Source organism: Aspergillus nidulans, chromosome I (assembly GCF_000011425.1).
Source record: "Aspergillus nidulans FGSC A4 chromosome I".
Classification (NCBI taxonomy): domain Eukaryota; kingdom Fungi; phylum Ascomycota; class Eurotiomycetes; order Eurotiales; family Aspergillaceae; genus Aspergillus; species Aspergillus nidulans.
In genome coordinates, this window is record NC_066257.1 from 89,029 (window position 1) to 104,428 (window position 15,400).

General features: G+C 48.8%; 6 protein-coding genes across 6 annotated transcripts, besides 1 other annotated feature; 2 read left to right on the forward strand and 4 right to left on the reverse strand.

Annotated features, from left to right (window-relative positions):
• Positions 1-15,400: part of a sequence feature (contig 1.108 735..352786(-1)) that runs on past both edges of the window.
• ANIA_11511 (uncharacterized protein) lies at positions 738-1,000 on the forward strand (the record flags this gene model as incomplete). Its single annotated transcript, XM_050611744.1, has 2 exons — positions 738-757; positions 814-1,000. The coding sequence occupies 2 exons, from the start codon at positions 738-740 to the stop codon at positions 998-1,000; spliced, it is 207 nt and encodes a 68-aa protein (XP_050466920.1).
• On the reverse strand, positions 1,296-2,387 carry ANIA_06463 (uncharacterized protein; the record flags this gene model as incomplete). The annotated part of the gene is made up of 2 exons (XM_658975.1): positions 1,296-1,987; positions 2,285-2,387. 2 exons carry the CDS (start codon positions 2,385-2,387, stop codon positions 1,296-1,298), a joined length of 795 nt encoding a protein of 264 aa, XP_664067.1.
• Positions 3,730-4,045, reverse strand: ANIA_11510 (uncharacterized protein; the record flags this gene model as incomplete). The annotated part of the gene is made up of 3 exons (XM_050611803.1): positions 3,730-3,751; positions 3,803-3,849; positions 3,902-4,045. 3 exons carry the CDS (start codon positions 4,043-4,045, stop codon positions 3,730-3,732), a joined length of 213 nt encoding a protein of 70 aa, XP_050466921.1.
• Positions 8,983-10,458, reverse strand: ANIA_06462 (M20 family metallopeptidase; the record flags this gene model as incomplete). The annotated part of the gene is made up of 4 exons (XM_658974.1): positions 8,983-9,391; positions 9,461-9,850; positions 9,919-10,301; positions 10,363-10,458. 4 exons carry the CDS (start codon positions 10,456-10,458, stop codon positions 8,983-8,985), a joined length of 1,278 nt encoding a protein of 425 aa, XP_664066.1.
• On the forward strand, positions 11,180-13,062 carry ANIA_06461 (uncharacterized protein; the record flags this gene model as incomplete). The annotated part of the gene is made up of 5 exons (XM_658973.1): positions 11,180-11,358; positions 11,430-11,523; positions 11,581-11,864; positions 11,948-12,791; positions 12,862-13,062. The coding sequence occupies 5 exons, from the start codon at positions 11,180-11,182 to the stop codon at positions 13,060-13,062; spliced, it is 1,602 nt and encodes a 533-aa protein (XP_664065.1).
• Positions 14,112-15,300, reverse strand: ANIA_06460 (uncharacterized protein; the record flags this gene model as incomplete). Its single annotated transcript, XM_658972.2, has 2 exons — positions 14,112-15,015; positions 15,082-15,300. The coding sequence occupies 2 exons, from the start codon at positions 15,298-15,300 to the stop codon at positions 14,161-14,163; spliced, it is 1,074 nt and encodes a 357-aa protein (XP_664064.2). The 3' UTR covers positions 14,112-14,160.

Genomic DNA, 15,400 nt, shown 5'->3' on the forward strand with positions numbered 1-15,400 from the left:
TATTGCTCACAACACCTAGCCCTTCAATGGTCTTGACTCGCGAGGTCTGACACACTAGTCTCTAAATGCAAAACTCATAGCCATTCTGTTAGCGGATTGCAGCTAGGCATGCCAGGCATTGCCTGAAGCGCTCCACAACATGCATGTCAGAAGGACGAACGCTGTCAGCCAATGAATTCAATGCAGCGCAACAATTCCTGCGTTGGCGGGCTGACTGGGGATTACGCCACTCCTATATTTTTAGGCATAGTGGAGGCTTGAAACCTTTGAAATTTCAGGTGGCAATCTATTCCATGCGTTATATGTCTTTTATGGTATTGACTGATCCAATATGTATGGATAAACGCCTGGCATAGCATCATTAATATAGCACTAAAGATTGGATGAGAGATCTGAACGGACCACTCCACAATTGACTTTGTAGTCTTATATCAATAGATATTGGCCACATGGTACGCTAATTGTTGAGACGGAGTTTTATCAGGCGCTTCTTATCACCTCACCATATTAAGCAGGGCGGTTACTCAGAGCGCCTCAGTGGAGGAGGCCAAGGACATAAAATATTGATTGTAATATAAAGTGCTCGTCGGATTCAGGTCACTTGAAAATTCTCTTTGTGAAGCGTGAGGGCTACAACACAAAGCGAGTCCCTTTTCCTTCATTCCAGCGTACGCAAAATGCCGCCCAATAAAGACCGGCTATATGTTGCCCTTTACGCACGTGGCGGAACCCCAACCATGCCTGGGAAGGAAGACACGTGAGTTCAAGCGCCGGAGTTTGGCCCATGCGAATATGTCTAATTGTTGTGCCTAGTTACCACTGGGCTCTAATCGTTGGCCCAAAGATTGAGACACCAGGCAAAATAGGTATGCGTTACCACGCGAAGGAACTCCCGAAAGCGGGAGGGGGTAGTGAATGGTATTTTGGCGGGAGCAAATGCCAACTAACTCCGACCAGCATGTTGCTTGTTCGAGTTATGATTGGAAAAGTGGAGGACTGAAATAGTCTCGCACAAATCCTGAGCACAACGCCGATTAGGCAAAACAAAGTGGGATAGAACTGCGTGGCTTGGGTTCGAGAAGCTTTAGAGAGGCTCAAGGCAGATGGCAAGGCTTTGGGTACGAGTGTTGTTGACTGGGAAGCGGTCCGCAATGAGTCGATGAGTTACTGCCAAAGGAAGAAAGACTAGCATCGCTTTGATGGGCAAGTTAAGTTTGATATGGGCAAAACCCCAACGTATGCTTTGCTCGAGCGCAAGGAAACCACTATATGAAGTGTTAGTGCTGTATCGATATTCAGAAAGCCCCAAAATATTTTTGACGTGATTTTTCCATCTTTAGTTCGTCTGGCATGGGGGCGATAAACTTGTCGATCTCGTTGAGCCAAAAGGGATTCTGTGGATTGACCTGGCAAGCTGTAGTATATTCCCAATAAGACGGATACCAACCGGCAATTTCCCAATCAATGATTCCAACAACATCATCGCCACGGACGAGGATATTCAAGCTGCTGAGGTCGCCATGAGTGAACACGATAGGCCAATCACGCTCGTGCTGTCGAATCAACTCTTTTACTTCGAAGTCAAGTCCTGGGTCAAACTCCATGCCTCGTCGTAAATGCCGGTGAAAGGCTTGGACGCTTGGAAAGGGCCCGAAGCGTAGGGTAGGGCTCGGTAAGCGGCAATCATATAAAGCTCCGCCGTCAACAGAAGAGACCCCCGTCCCCCCCGGAGGTGGGATTGCTCGCATTTCCTGGACCATCGCCTTCAACTGTGTAAGAAGCTTCGCTTTTGATTCTTCGTTTCGATGAACCCAGCCCATGCCAATCATGTCCCCTTTAATCCTTTCCATCACGATATAGGAATAACCCTTATGTGTGAAAGCGCAGTGTATCTTGGGAACTGGGATGGAAGTATTTTTTGAGATGAAACGCATAGTTGATGCCTCTGATAGGTCTATATATTCTCCGTACTTGACGCAAAGCCGATCTGTTAAAAAAAGAACACTACCTTTGAATGGTCGGACATTCCTAAGGGCGGCAATAGCCAGAAGCGTCAAAAATCGGTTCAAGAGGTTGTCATTGATTGGACCTGACGATAAAACGTCAGAATGCTGCATGTGAGACATCGTCGCACTGTATTGCACTGGCTGTTGCGCTAACCAAGCTAGACGGTACGAGACTGGAGGCGAGCGATATGGCAATCGGATGATTTGTTATTGCGCTTCCGATCGCAATCATCACTGCAGACCGGGCTCAGAACACAACGTTGTTACCATGTGTCTACTTCTTCTCTTCATCTTAGTGTTTTGAATAGAAAAGCCAGTTAGGTCATTTTGACGGTCCTGCCACCTCGGTTGGATAGACTGGGAAAATGAAACAATAGCCATCTTTCGAATCCACGGTTCATCCCTTTACCAAGGGAGTTCTTGTAGGCGGTTTGTGGCGGAGGCGCAAAAATACTTCTTCCGGTACGCTAGCCGCAAGTCTCCGTGTCCCGTCGATCTTGTATTATTTCTGAATATACCCCAGATAGAATAATTTCTTGTTCAAGGTAGTATCGTATAAAGGCTTATATTATCGACGTTCTCCATTCTTTGAGTTGTTTCTTATCTTACTTATACAGTACTACAGGAGAAGAGACCGGAGCGCGATATGATTTACCCAACGCCAGCCTTTGAGATTAGGGATCGTAGTTACCCCGCATGGAGTACGGAGTACATGGGCAGAATATATAAATGACATTGTTGATCAGATCTTCGACGCCCTGTCCCGTACCGACATTAAATCAACTCCCAAGTCTGGCCACTCGCAGATACCCTCACGTCTTCTTAATGTCAAATTCCCAACTACCGCATTCCACTCTAATTGCTGATGCTCAAGGGGGAAGTCGGGTGAGGTCAGAGATCATGTTGTCCGTTGCGTCGAATTCATGTGACTTTTGACCACACTCCACCAAGGAGGATCAGTGATCACGGACCTTTCGACAGGAACCAACATATGCTGTTTAGTGCACCCAGTTGTCTGCCAACTATATGGGAAAAAGTTATTTCCTGCTGCCAGCGTGGCTCGTAGACATGCTAGGAGCAAGTCTATTGTTACGCTACAGCAATAGTCGGCTGCCAGGTTTGGTTAGAGTGAAGACTTGGAAATCACACGTTGGGCATTAGTCTAGGCAGATACTCCCTACAGAACGAGCTATGACACTGGCAAATAGCCCAAAGACAACCCCAACTGGATCCACGCCGGAGCCCCAAAGCGGCCTAGTGCATTATAGCGCTGGGTAACTTGGATTGCCAAGAAGCCTTACGGGTAATTGAATGAAGGTATTCCAACCCTATTCATATTGACACAGTTAACAGGGTCAGTATCTATCAAAGCGTTAAGAGAGTCCTTTCAACGCTATAGAGAGGCCTCTGACTAGGTGATTTTCTGAACGGGCATAACCATATGGTCTACCGTATGGTTTAAAGGCAGAATTTCCCGGAGAACGCTTCTGCAAGATGCTTCCCAGTTTCATCTGCCTTTCCTCGCAAATTACCATAGGCAAGGCAAATGACTATTTAGACTGCTGATGAGCAGGAAATGCGCATAGTTGAGAGTCAAAGTTGCTTATTAATTGTCAAGCGAGCAAGCTAGTTAGAAACATCACTTTTGACCCTCTATAACAACCTCTGTCCCAGTGAATCCCCCAGTCCCAGTTGGAATTTGTGCACTCAGAAGCGCATCAACTTAGTAGGTGCAGACACAGACGCTAGAAAGCCCAGTTAGTATACATTGTCGGCAGTATGCTAAAATACCCTACCTCTCCTCGTTGCAGTAGCCACCGTGGTAGGTTCCGTCCTTGAGGCACTGTTTCTCTATTAGTAAAAAGTTCAAGAGCTTCCCATTGTAGGAAACATACAGAAGCGCTGCAGGCAGCATCGCCAGCACCCCAGATGTCACCGATCTGGCAGGAGGCGCGGGCCACGAGGTCCTCGGAGGGAGCGGCAAAGGCCATGGAGCCGAAGAGGGCAACGGCGCTGAGGATGATGGAGGAGAACTGCATTTTGATGGTGTGGTTCGTGGTTGGAATAGATTGATGGATTGTTGTCTTAATTGATTCTGTCGATGTGATGATGAGTGAGAGATCAGAGGGCATTGAGGGGGTATTTATATTATCCCTTCGAGACAATGGAATCTGTATGAATGTCAAACTTCAAAGAGCATCTTCGCATGAATAGTCTTCCTATGTTCCGTTTTTACTACGAGGGTATAGATCATCGGTGTTCAGGCTTTATAAATGTCGATCCGACGACAATCTTCGTATTCGAGAAGACCAAACAGAGTCGAGTTTGATCCGTCGTGATCTCCATATCTTGTCTTAAGTTGTACATAAATCGATACCCTTGCCATCTCAATGTTCTCCAAAACGTAGATCGAAGCTGGAAGAAGCAAACCTGCGCGAGATATGGGGCTAGTTTTATTTCGGTATACGAGGGCTGCGGCTGGGAATGTGCGGAGGGAGGCTACGCGGCGGCTCGTATAAGGCCCACTGCCAAGATAGGTACAGCACATGAGATGCGGATTAGTTTTGCTTGGGGTCGGTTATAAGAATCACTGTCTATCACTTCTGCACAAGGTAACTGTATATCCGCACTTCGTGTTGCTGTCACGAGTATTGCTTCTCAATGGAGGACTCCCTTATAGAAGTGGGCTTTCTGGGCCCCTAAAGACAGTCCAGACAAAAATACCAAGGGATACTGGGTCAGTTCAGCTTCAGATCTATCGCGCTCGTCCAACAATTTCGCCCATGTTCCACCCACCACCCGAGATCCTAGGAGAGACAAGTAGCCTCCATCTCGAAAGCGCATGCCTATCATGCTCTTCACGGACATTGCAATGGCGATCGAAATCCAACTTTCTCGTATCTGTTGAAGCTTCGGAAGGCGATGTCCGAGGCGAGTCGAAGGAGACTGAGCGAGTGTCTTCAGCAAATCATCTTCCGTACACATTAACGATTCTGGGATGACGAGGCAGTCCGACTACTTGATTATCATTTGAACCTCAGTCTTGTCTTAATGGCTGATTCCGCTAAGAATACGTCCTTTGCGGCGGAATCACGGACTCTGTGGAACTTCCTGATATGACGAAGTGTTTTGGCGCGGAGGATGCCCTACTGCTGTAACGGGCGTAGGCAGTATTATTTTCAACTGGCTGTCCTGTATAAACGAGTATCACAAGCTTAGAGAAAGAAACAAAAGATAGAAGCGCAGATATCTCTCCTCCCTTTATCAACCTTTCTGACTTCCCGGACCTGTATGCCGACGGATCCATTTTCCAAAGTTATGAGGACGGATCTCCTTTCGTAAGCTTCGAGGCCGCAATTTCCGAAGCTGTACACTGATGTTGCAGAAACCTTATTTAGAATCAGGTTGAGGGCATGGCCGACAACCAAGATCCAGGCCATAGCCTGTGACAACTGCAAAGCAAACGTCCTGAGATTCGGTGTGGTGGTTCCAGCTTGCCCCTGAAAGTGACATTGTTGGAATGCACAGAACCAGCAATAGCACAGGGCCTTAAAATACTGGCCATCGGGTGGCACAAGCATAAGTCGAGGATGATAGTCGACTCGTCAAGAACTTCAAAACAACCAGAAGTCCCAGAAGTTGGCGCAGAACACTTTTACGGCATTTCGACAGCCACCATAACTCTGGTCTGCTAACCAAAAATGAGGTGGCTAACACGTCTGATATACTCTGCGGAGAGTCCTCACTTGGTATAATTGGTCTAACCCTCGATGTCCCTACTATCAGGAGCTGAAAGAATAAAGCTAATCCAAGCCGTATAATCCCCTTACAGCCAATGCTGCTCGATCTCTATAAAAGCACTAGCTTGGACACATGCGATTGTCCTCGCCTGATTGAGACAGCGCATAATGGCGTTCAAATCTGAATCTCTTTGTAGGTGATAATGGTGTGCTGTCCCGCGAGGAAAAGCAGGTAGTGGTTGCATAGCACCTAAAGGATATCTCGACCAGCGAGTCATATAACATGTCAAAAGCTGCCCGAATCGTGGGGTCTTATGAATTTTCTCAAGGGAATCTTCAACTCTTTTCCAGGCAATACGCTGTAAATCTTTGGTTGTAGTTACTTAGATTTTTCAATCTTAAATAAGATCTTGCTTGCTCGAAAAGCAAGCGGTATTTCCATAATTGCAATGAATTGCCATTACGTTATGCTTTATTCCTAGAAGATTTCAACCTCTGACCCCGCGCTTTGAATTTAGCCTCTGTCTAGTAATTGATATTTTGAACTGGGATATACAGGGAATAAGGATTAGGAGATGAGAAGACGTAACTAACAGAACATGGCCATTAATCACAGGAAGCAAGAACAGTGCGATTTCAGAATATCAAGAATACCATTACCAACAACTTACAACTCTTTCATACGCCATCATACACGATCTTCTATGTCTGGCCAGCTGAGTGATGAAAAGATGGTCATTCATTGCGAGCGCTCTGCGGTAGCTGTGGAAATATATTTTCAATGAGGTTCAAGTCTGACTGGATCCACAGGATAGGGTTGTTTTGTGCCTATCGGTTATATTCTGTAGCCAGCTGTAGCTTCCCCATCCACTTAGTCTCCAAACCACAGCAGATTTTCTGGATGGTATGAGGAGACAATCATTGTTTGATGGCCGGCTAACCTCCATACTACAGAAGAAGGAAACACCAGTTTGGAAACTTGACTTCTTGACTGAATCTCTCCCGCGCACAAATCGCTAGACAAGGGAAATATCTTGTTAGCCGTGAATATAATACTATAGCCGTAATAGGAAAGTGGCTAGATTATCAGTGGTAGCCTCATTTCTGGAATCTGAATACCAGGAATCCAAAGTAATTTTCACGTTCAAGCTACTATATTATGAATTTATAACTTGATTTGATTTATAGAACAAGATATTCAGGGCGCCCGTAGTTTCACCTGGAGGAATATGAAGATCGGGGGCAAATCGACGGCAGAACAGGTCCTGGGATTGGTGAGTACCGACATTTACATAATGTTGCTGTTGCAGAAAAGTTCTAACCCCTTTTTATCGTGGTCCTGGTTTGGATTAACTATTGAAGGTCAGGCCATTTTGCCCTAATTCCTTCCGCCAAGGGGGTTATAAATCTGCAGTCTCAAGAATATTACAGCAGAATTCTATCCTTGAAGGCAGATTTGAGCCTTTCAGAGGCTCTTGTCACACACACAAGGGTTTTCCGCGCATATATGATGCAGCATGCTTCCAGTGTCGCCCTTTCTATATTCTACACAGTATGGCTATTGAGGTCGAAACGAGGTTTATGGCACAAATGATGAGAAGCATTGTTCTTAGTAAAAACAGTCACCGCCATTATGAACTGGCTCATGATGCAGACAGCCTAGGCCCAGGCAAGTAGGCCGCAGCCTGGATGTTACTTTGTCCATGCCTCAGACACATAGAGAAGCGCTTTCCCAATCGGGAAGTTCTAGCGAGTGCTAGCCCCTTCTGTTTTTTTTTTTTCTTTTTCTTTTCTATTTTCTGTTTCCTCGAGCTAAGCCTGTGACAGCTCAGATTTAGATATTCAACGTTGGAGCCATGCCCAGTTTAAGTGAGAAAATTGAATCCTGAGAAGTGGTAGATTCGATGTCGGACAGATTCGATAACTTGCTCTGACAGGGCAAGTATAACTTGTCATCTGCAGTCGCTGTCAAGCTCTTGGACGAATCCTATTGAGTCTAGCCGAAATGACCTTATAATTATTGTTGACTCCGGTACTTCTGAGGGTGACCAATTTAGTGACGCCTTCTGTAGGAAAGGAAATGCCGTAATGAAGAGTTTTGATAGCAATGTTCTAGGTATTTATAGCAACCCTGTAACAGCAATCTAAACTCGCTATAGCCTCTGTTCAATAGTTCTCTGAGCTGAACATGCATCTAGGCCCGGATCACTTTTCTCTATGCAGTCCTTAATCAAGCGGCAACTGGATAAATGCCCACCTCACGTCGCCGCCACGCTTAAAGCGCTGCCCCCGGATTGTCATTGGTGATTTACAGCTATCACTGGACTGAGCCTAACCTGAAATGCTCACAAAGCGGTTTAGTATATGCAGGAAGTAAAAGAAAACGGAGCAAATTGGATTATATTTCTGACCTGTTCTTCCCAGTGTCCACATCTAACCAGCCTTCGCTTCTCTTACAACTCCATTCTCTATACTTCCCATTCGTACGCTGACATTGCGGGCACTATCCACAGATCCCCCAGAGGCTCCATTACTACAAATGGGCGCTCACCCACTTACCCAAACGCGTCACCAACTCCATGGCTCATCGGCGGCCAGAATGGACGCGCCTAGAATCAGCCATCCAAGAAATCACCTTTAGGCCGGCATTTCTTGCGCCCAAACAGCCGACGACAACCTCTTCATGGCCCATGCGCTCATATCCCTCTCAGTGAAAAGCTCATATTCCGCAGTAAACTGCGCTCGTGCGCCCGTAGGTTTCCGCGCGCGACATCTTCTGTTACGATATAAGCGACCAAAGTCGTCACGTCCGCATATGGCCGCCTCGGGATGCTCAAATGCGTGTACGCGTCCGTGGCGGCTATGGGTTATAGCTTTGGCACAAGCCTTCTGCTTTTGCGCAAGTTGGACTGCCAAGGATGGGTTCGAGATTCGTCCTATTTATACCATAGTCTTGACATCACCGTGTTTGATGTATTGAAAACCTATGGCGCTAATTCCTGGGAAAGCTGGGCTGTGCCTTAACATATCAACAGTGTCTGTCTAGTGTATATTCCACACGTGGAGGGGACACTAATGCCGAGGAGAAATGTATCCGTTGCCTATCTTTTGCAAAGGGATTGTACAGCTTTGAGACAGAGTTACCGACAAAGAAAGGTAACGGTGTTAATCCCATTGAGATCAACAGCAGCAAGGCTGTTGTAGAATACTGTATTAATAAGATCGCCTTCTTTTGTCTATTCATTCACGCATTTCTGCCATTGGCTTTTGGACTGCTCGAACAGCTCATCATTTGTGAGCATTTCCCAGCCAACCAACCCGAGGGTCTTGCCCACCACCAGCGCCTCTTCGTGAGCTTCGTCTGTCCCTGCAGCCGAGGCAAACGACGGATGGTGAAGGAACGATCCATTCGTTGCTGGGATGGCAAATATAGCGTGGAGTGTGGGCATGATGTAGCTGACGTTTCCTGATAGCTTATTAGCTGCCGTTTGTTCTAACAGATACAAATCGCGCATACCGATGTCAGACGAGCCTGTGAGGATCTTCTCATGCCTCTTGAGGACATTTCGTCCGTAGGTGGCCATGTGCGTCTGGTACAAGGCGCAGAGTGTGTCATTCAGCTTGATGTCGGCATACAGCTCTTTCCTATTGCAACCCACCCCCACCCAGTATTAGCCGAAGAATTATTTAGGAACTTACAACATTATGACTTACTCGGTGATTTTCACGTCACATCCCGATGCTGCAGCTCCAGCCTCGACGCACCTGCGCGCTCTGGACATCAACGAATTCAGCCCCTTTAATGTCGGGCTGCGGACCTGCCAGTAGGCCTTTGTATGGGCAGGTATAACATTGGCGACTTTGGGTGTCTCAAGGAAGGCGCAATGCATTCTTTCGTCAGGCATCATCTGCTGCCGCAACATGGCGATGTTGTTGTAGGCGCTCACCAGTGCATCTAGGGCGTTGACGCCGTCCCATGGATTGCCACCGGCATGGGCGCTCACGCCTGTGAATTCGCAATGTAACTCCTTTCGAGCGTTCATCAGAACACCGGCGCATCCATCCAAGACGACGCCGGGGAAGAGTTCTCTTGGCCCTGCGTGACTGCGAACAGCAGGTTAGTCACCTTTCCAGCCTCCTATAGCCATACCTAGACTCACGGTTATACGTACGCCATTAACGAGATATCCACTCCTTTATAAGCACCAGCATCGATGAGTTTCGCCTTCCCGCCACCGTTCTCCTCAGCAGGGGTCCCGAGCAGCTGTGTTCGACCGGGCATGTTGTATTGCTTGAGAACAGTCGACAATGCCAAGAATGCTGCCACGCTGCTGGTGGTTATGAGGTTATGGCCACAGGCATGGCCGATCTCGGGCAATGCATCGTACTCGGCGTTGAAGTTGATCAGACGGCCACCCGAGCCGCTCTTTGCTTCAAAGGAGGTATTGAGACCGAACGCGTGGCGAGTGACCGCGAAGCCCTTTTCTTCTAGGAAATCGCAAATTGTGTCATGTGCCCTACGTTCCTCGTATGCAGTTTCAGGGTTAGACCATATCTGATGAATATGTCAGCTTGCTACGATCTCTGTGGCCTGCAGGTATGAGTAGATCAGCCACCTTTTGGTTGAAAGTGCGCAATGATGCATTTGCAGACTGTAGCGCCTCGTCGATGGACGCCCTCACTTGCTCGATGGTAGGGTTCAGAATCGCCATGGCTTAACACAATGTAAGTGGATGCGATCTCCTCGCGGAGCTGAGACTGGGACTGAACAGGGTGTCGTCCCATATATGAGTGGAGGCGGGATAGGTCCGCATTCCCCGACTCGCGTACGTCGCTCCTGATGGACGGTTGGAGACAGTTCGGCAGTCTAATCGGTACTCGAATACTATCTCGTAATGAATCATGGGTGAGATAGAGGCCCACCAAGCGCCGATAACCTGGCAACCAGGACGCCATAGATATCTCTGAGCTCACGACTGCGTCGGTTAGTGATTCCCCAGACTGCCGCAATTTTGCGGGGGAACTGATACGCTGTGCAAACCATTTAGATAGACGCCTTCTGATTGGTTGTCTTGGCGACAAGTTCTCCATGGTATCCAGTTGGGCGTTGCCGAGCCCTGATGCAATTGGTGCAACAGCCGAGTAGTCTTCTTATCGCTCTATGAGGTAAAAATTGGGGAGAGTTGAGCGCTTGGAGAACTTGGAGAGAGTGGAGACAGCGGAGACCCTAGATACAGAGCAAAGATACAATTCCGTCCTTGAATAATGATTCATTGATATCGGCGCTACAGCAGAGGCCAAGACGGTTGTTGGTATACTGGCCATTTGCCGACAGCTTCCGCGCATTGGCCACCCCCCTGTCACTATACAAAGGATCAAGGCCATCGCATCGCCATCTCTTCTGCAAGCACGAGCCCTAGAATCAACTAAACGATGCATGAACACTCACAATCGCAATCGATTCCCAAAGACTTTCCAGTACGGGACGACCTGGACGAGACGAAACGGTACCTAGAACGCCTGGAAACCCAGGATGACGGGCTCGGGCAGATCATGGAGGTGGCTGCAACGCCAGAAGAGGAGCGCCGCGTGGTTCGCAAGCTGGATATGATGTTTGTTACGGCCCCTGTTCTATTATGAAGCGAGCTCGTTCAGTACTGACTGACTGCTTGTCTCATGTTAGACTTATACCTGTTATGGGTTTATGCTACATGATGCAGTACATGGACAAACTGGCCCTAAGTCAGGCAACTCTGTTCAACCTTCGCGAAGACCTCGTACGTTTGATTTAATCAGCTGTTGACGATCTCCTGGCCACGCTAACTGGCGACTAGAACCTCCAGGGTACCGATTATTCCTGGACTTCCGCCGTCTTTTACTTTGGATATCTAGGATGGAGTTGGCCCAGCAGCTACCTCATGGTCCGCCTTCCAATCGGCAAATATATCACAGCCAGCGTTCTGGCGTGGGGAGGGGCGTTGATGTGTCATGCGGCGACGAAGAACTTTGGTGGTCTTATGACGGCGAGGTTTTTTCTAGGGGTCGGCGAGGCTTCCATCGCCCCCGGCTTCGCCCTGATTACTGGGATGTTGTACAAGAGAGAGGAGCAGCCGGCACGGTAAGGCTTCCGCTCCCTTATTTTACAGGGGCTGGGAAGGGAGAAGTATTGTTATGCATTTCTAACACCTGCGTCGACTCCAGACAAGCCGCCTGGTTCCTGGGCAACTGCGTTGCAACCATCATTGGAGGAGTCATCGCCTATGCAATCGGGACAGTCGAAGGTGTTGCAGTAAACAGCTGGCAGCTTCTCTTTCTTGCTCTTGGAACCATCACGACCGGGATGGTCCTGTGGCTCGTATTTCTACTGCCCGATTCGCCCAAGAAGGTGATCTTTTTGACCAAAAAGGAGCAGGCGATCGTTGTCCAGCGCACCATGGCAAACAAGACCGGTATGATGGATAATGAGTCTTTCATGCTCGGTCAAGCTTGGCAAGCCCTTCGAGATCCCCAGACCTGGTTTCTAGTGCTGTACACCTTCTGCGTCAACTTGTGGAACGGCGGCGTCACCAGTGTAATGTCTTCCCTGACCTCGGCTTTCTTTATCGTGACAGTCTGTGCTGATACTTTCCGGCTCCAGTTCTCGTCGATCATTATCAACAGTTTCGGGTTTAGCCAGCTCAGGTCTCTCCTTATGCAGATGCCCATGGGCGGTGCGCAGGTGGTATTTCTGGTCCTCAGCGCTGCTGTTGCCACCTGGTTCCCTCGGACTCGCATACTTATGATGATATTCAATGTTACAGTATCGATGGTGGGCATGCTGCTCGTCTGGCAGCTGGACCCGGATCACCAGATCGGCCGCATGGTCGGTTTAGCATTGGGCGCTGTCTTCGCCGTCAACATTCCGTTGTCGCTGAGTGTGATCAGCACCAATGTCGCCGGGTTCACGAAACGTAGTGTGACAAGCGCGCTGCTCTTTGTCGCATATTGTATGGGAAATATAATCGGGCCCCAACTCTTCCTGACTTCAGAGGAACCAGCATACCCTGTAAGTTGGGCTTGTTCTCACTGCTATAATCCATTAAAGAGGGTGGGAACTAATAGAGACAAATTGATAGACAGGGATGAAAGCGGCTATTTCCGGCCTGGCGCTGGGTGCATTCTTTCTCACTTGCCTGTTATGCTACTATATCTTTGAAAATCGCCGCCGCGATGCCAAATACGGGCCGCCGACTCAACTGACCGAGGAGGAGGAGCGGACTCACGCATTATCAAACAAGACGGACTTAGAGATTGAGAGCTTCCGATATTTGATTTGAGGGATAGCTTAAACCATGGCGCTTGGAAGGTGTTATAAAGATTAGAGCCTGTGGCATAGGGACGTCCATCATGGACAACCATGATAGCGACGTGCTTCAATTAAATCTCACTGTAGTGCACTGAGGCAGCGCCCTTTACCCTTGTTCCTTTATTATATGCGACGAAGTTTTATGTTCAACGCCATACTTATTGTGTCCTTAAGGATTTAACAGATGGGCTGCTGGACCTGGGGAAGCCTCGTCCGGACAGACAAGATCCAGACCGCGGAGAATGAGTAACCCACAGGGCGATTAGGAGGGAAAAGGAAATGTCGTCTACTTGTAGCATGAAGTTCCATGGATTGCTAGTTGATCATGCGTTGGCTTCAATGCTGGACTTTCCCTTCTCGTACTTGCTCAATAGTATCTGGTTTCAACCGACCATCAGTCAAGGAATATATGAAGCCTATGAAGCTTAGCCCTATAAGACGTAACCATAAAGGGTGTCAAGGGTGTAATTGAAAGTTCTAGAATAATTCTTATCACAAATCAATCCATTGACTGCAGCTTGCAGCTTGCTGGTGTAACCAGGCGAGGCCTTTGGGGCAGCCCCTAACATCTATTCGTCTCATCGTTAGCCTCTGGCTATTCATCCTGCCCAATTATAGGTCTGGACATAATGTTGTCCGCCGCTGCCCCTGGCTTCCATCACGACGGCTGCAATGACAGAATATTCTTATTTGGAGAGCGAACAATGCTTTTAAAGGCAGCAAGTGTAGCTCGCCGATTTGAATAAGGCACGGCAAGTTCGCAACTGTTGCAAGGGCCCTGTATCCCTCGCCGCTCTAATAGAGAGCCCTGGACGACCATGAGGAGGTCGACCGCTAGATAATGTTGAGCAAAAGCAGCAGTACGGGTTATGCTGGGAAGGAAGCTTTGATTGAAATGCGCAGTATTCTACAAAATTCAAAGGCTTGCCCCGTCATCATGCGTATCTTTGCCATACGACCTTGCTCCAGAGTCGTGTAGAGCACTAATCAATGATTTAATCACACATAAGCGTTGCAATTCATTATATGTCCACTCGTTAGAATTATGCATTAATTACATGATATACATTCACGCGGGGCAGGGCTGACCCCACAGGGCATGGCACCGTGCGCTCTCGAGGATATTCTCTGTATGTCCCATTTCTTCTTCGATCTCGGTGCTTGTCTCTTCACCGTCCTTAGTATTGACCAGACTCGAAGCGCCAACCTTGTCCGACGGAATATAGTGGCGAAACAGTTCCGGCAGGACCGAGATGCAGGTTAGGTTGCGCTCCCTGCAGCCATTCATCAGGGAGATATCGAAAGCTTCGTCTTTACCCGCTCCGACATCCAGCAGCACATTCCTCGCTCCTGTCCGTGTCAAGGCGTAGGCAAAGGTACATATTGGCGCTCCCGAGTAAAAGACCGCTCGCTGGCCCGGTGGCAGTCGATCGATTGGCGCCTTGCCGAGTCCAACATACCGGTCGGCCGGGATGACGGTCTCGTCGACGATGAACTGCGTTTCAAATTCTTGATCCCAGGTCTCCGCGCAGAGGCCGACCCAAAGCACATCCCATGAAAGACCGTACGGAGCGCCCGTCGAGTCCGTCGTCTTCGTCAAGCGCCGAACCGCCTCGGCAACAGCAACCATTTGTTCACGGATCGAGAGGTCCCAGTCAACATCGTCTTCCAAAATTAAGGCGGTTTCAAAATCCGACTGCACGACGTATTTAATAAGATCGAGATGCGCGACCCAAGCAACGGCCGAGCCATGATTGGGGTGTCGAGCGTCTTCCGGGCCCAGGCCGGCAAACGCGTCGATGATTTCGGGAGGAACGGGGGGCTGCGGTGGGATCTGGATATCGAGGCCGGTCAACTGCGCGGCTGCTTGCAGCCCGGTCGTGCGCCAGGAAGGAAATGGCGACAGTGCGAGAATCGTCTCAAACTAGATCGAGGTCGGAGCCAGCGTCAGCAGAGGCCGTCCATGACAAGACGATCGATCACACCTCACCCCTAGAGTCGAGTTTCCAGCGCCGGTCAATGGCGGTCGGGTGAAAGAGTTTTCAGCAGTACTGTTGTCGGCGGAGAGCGTATGAGATTGCGCAATGACCCTAGGCCGCTGATATGACGAGAGAAGATAGACCATCCATAGCAGGGTGATGGTGGGCGCAAGGCCGAGATACCATCGCCAGCGGACCGCAAATGCCCAAGCAGCAGCCGATCGGGACATCACAAAGCTCACGAGGGAGGTTGGGCCGGAGGGTTTGGACGGCCACACGCTGGGAAGAGGATATGGTATAGTAGATGACGATCTACACTATCTTCGGCCC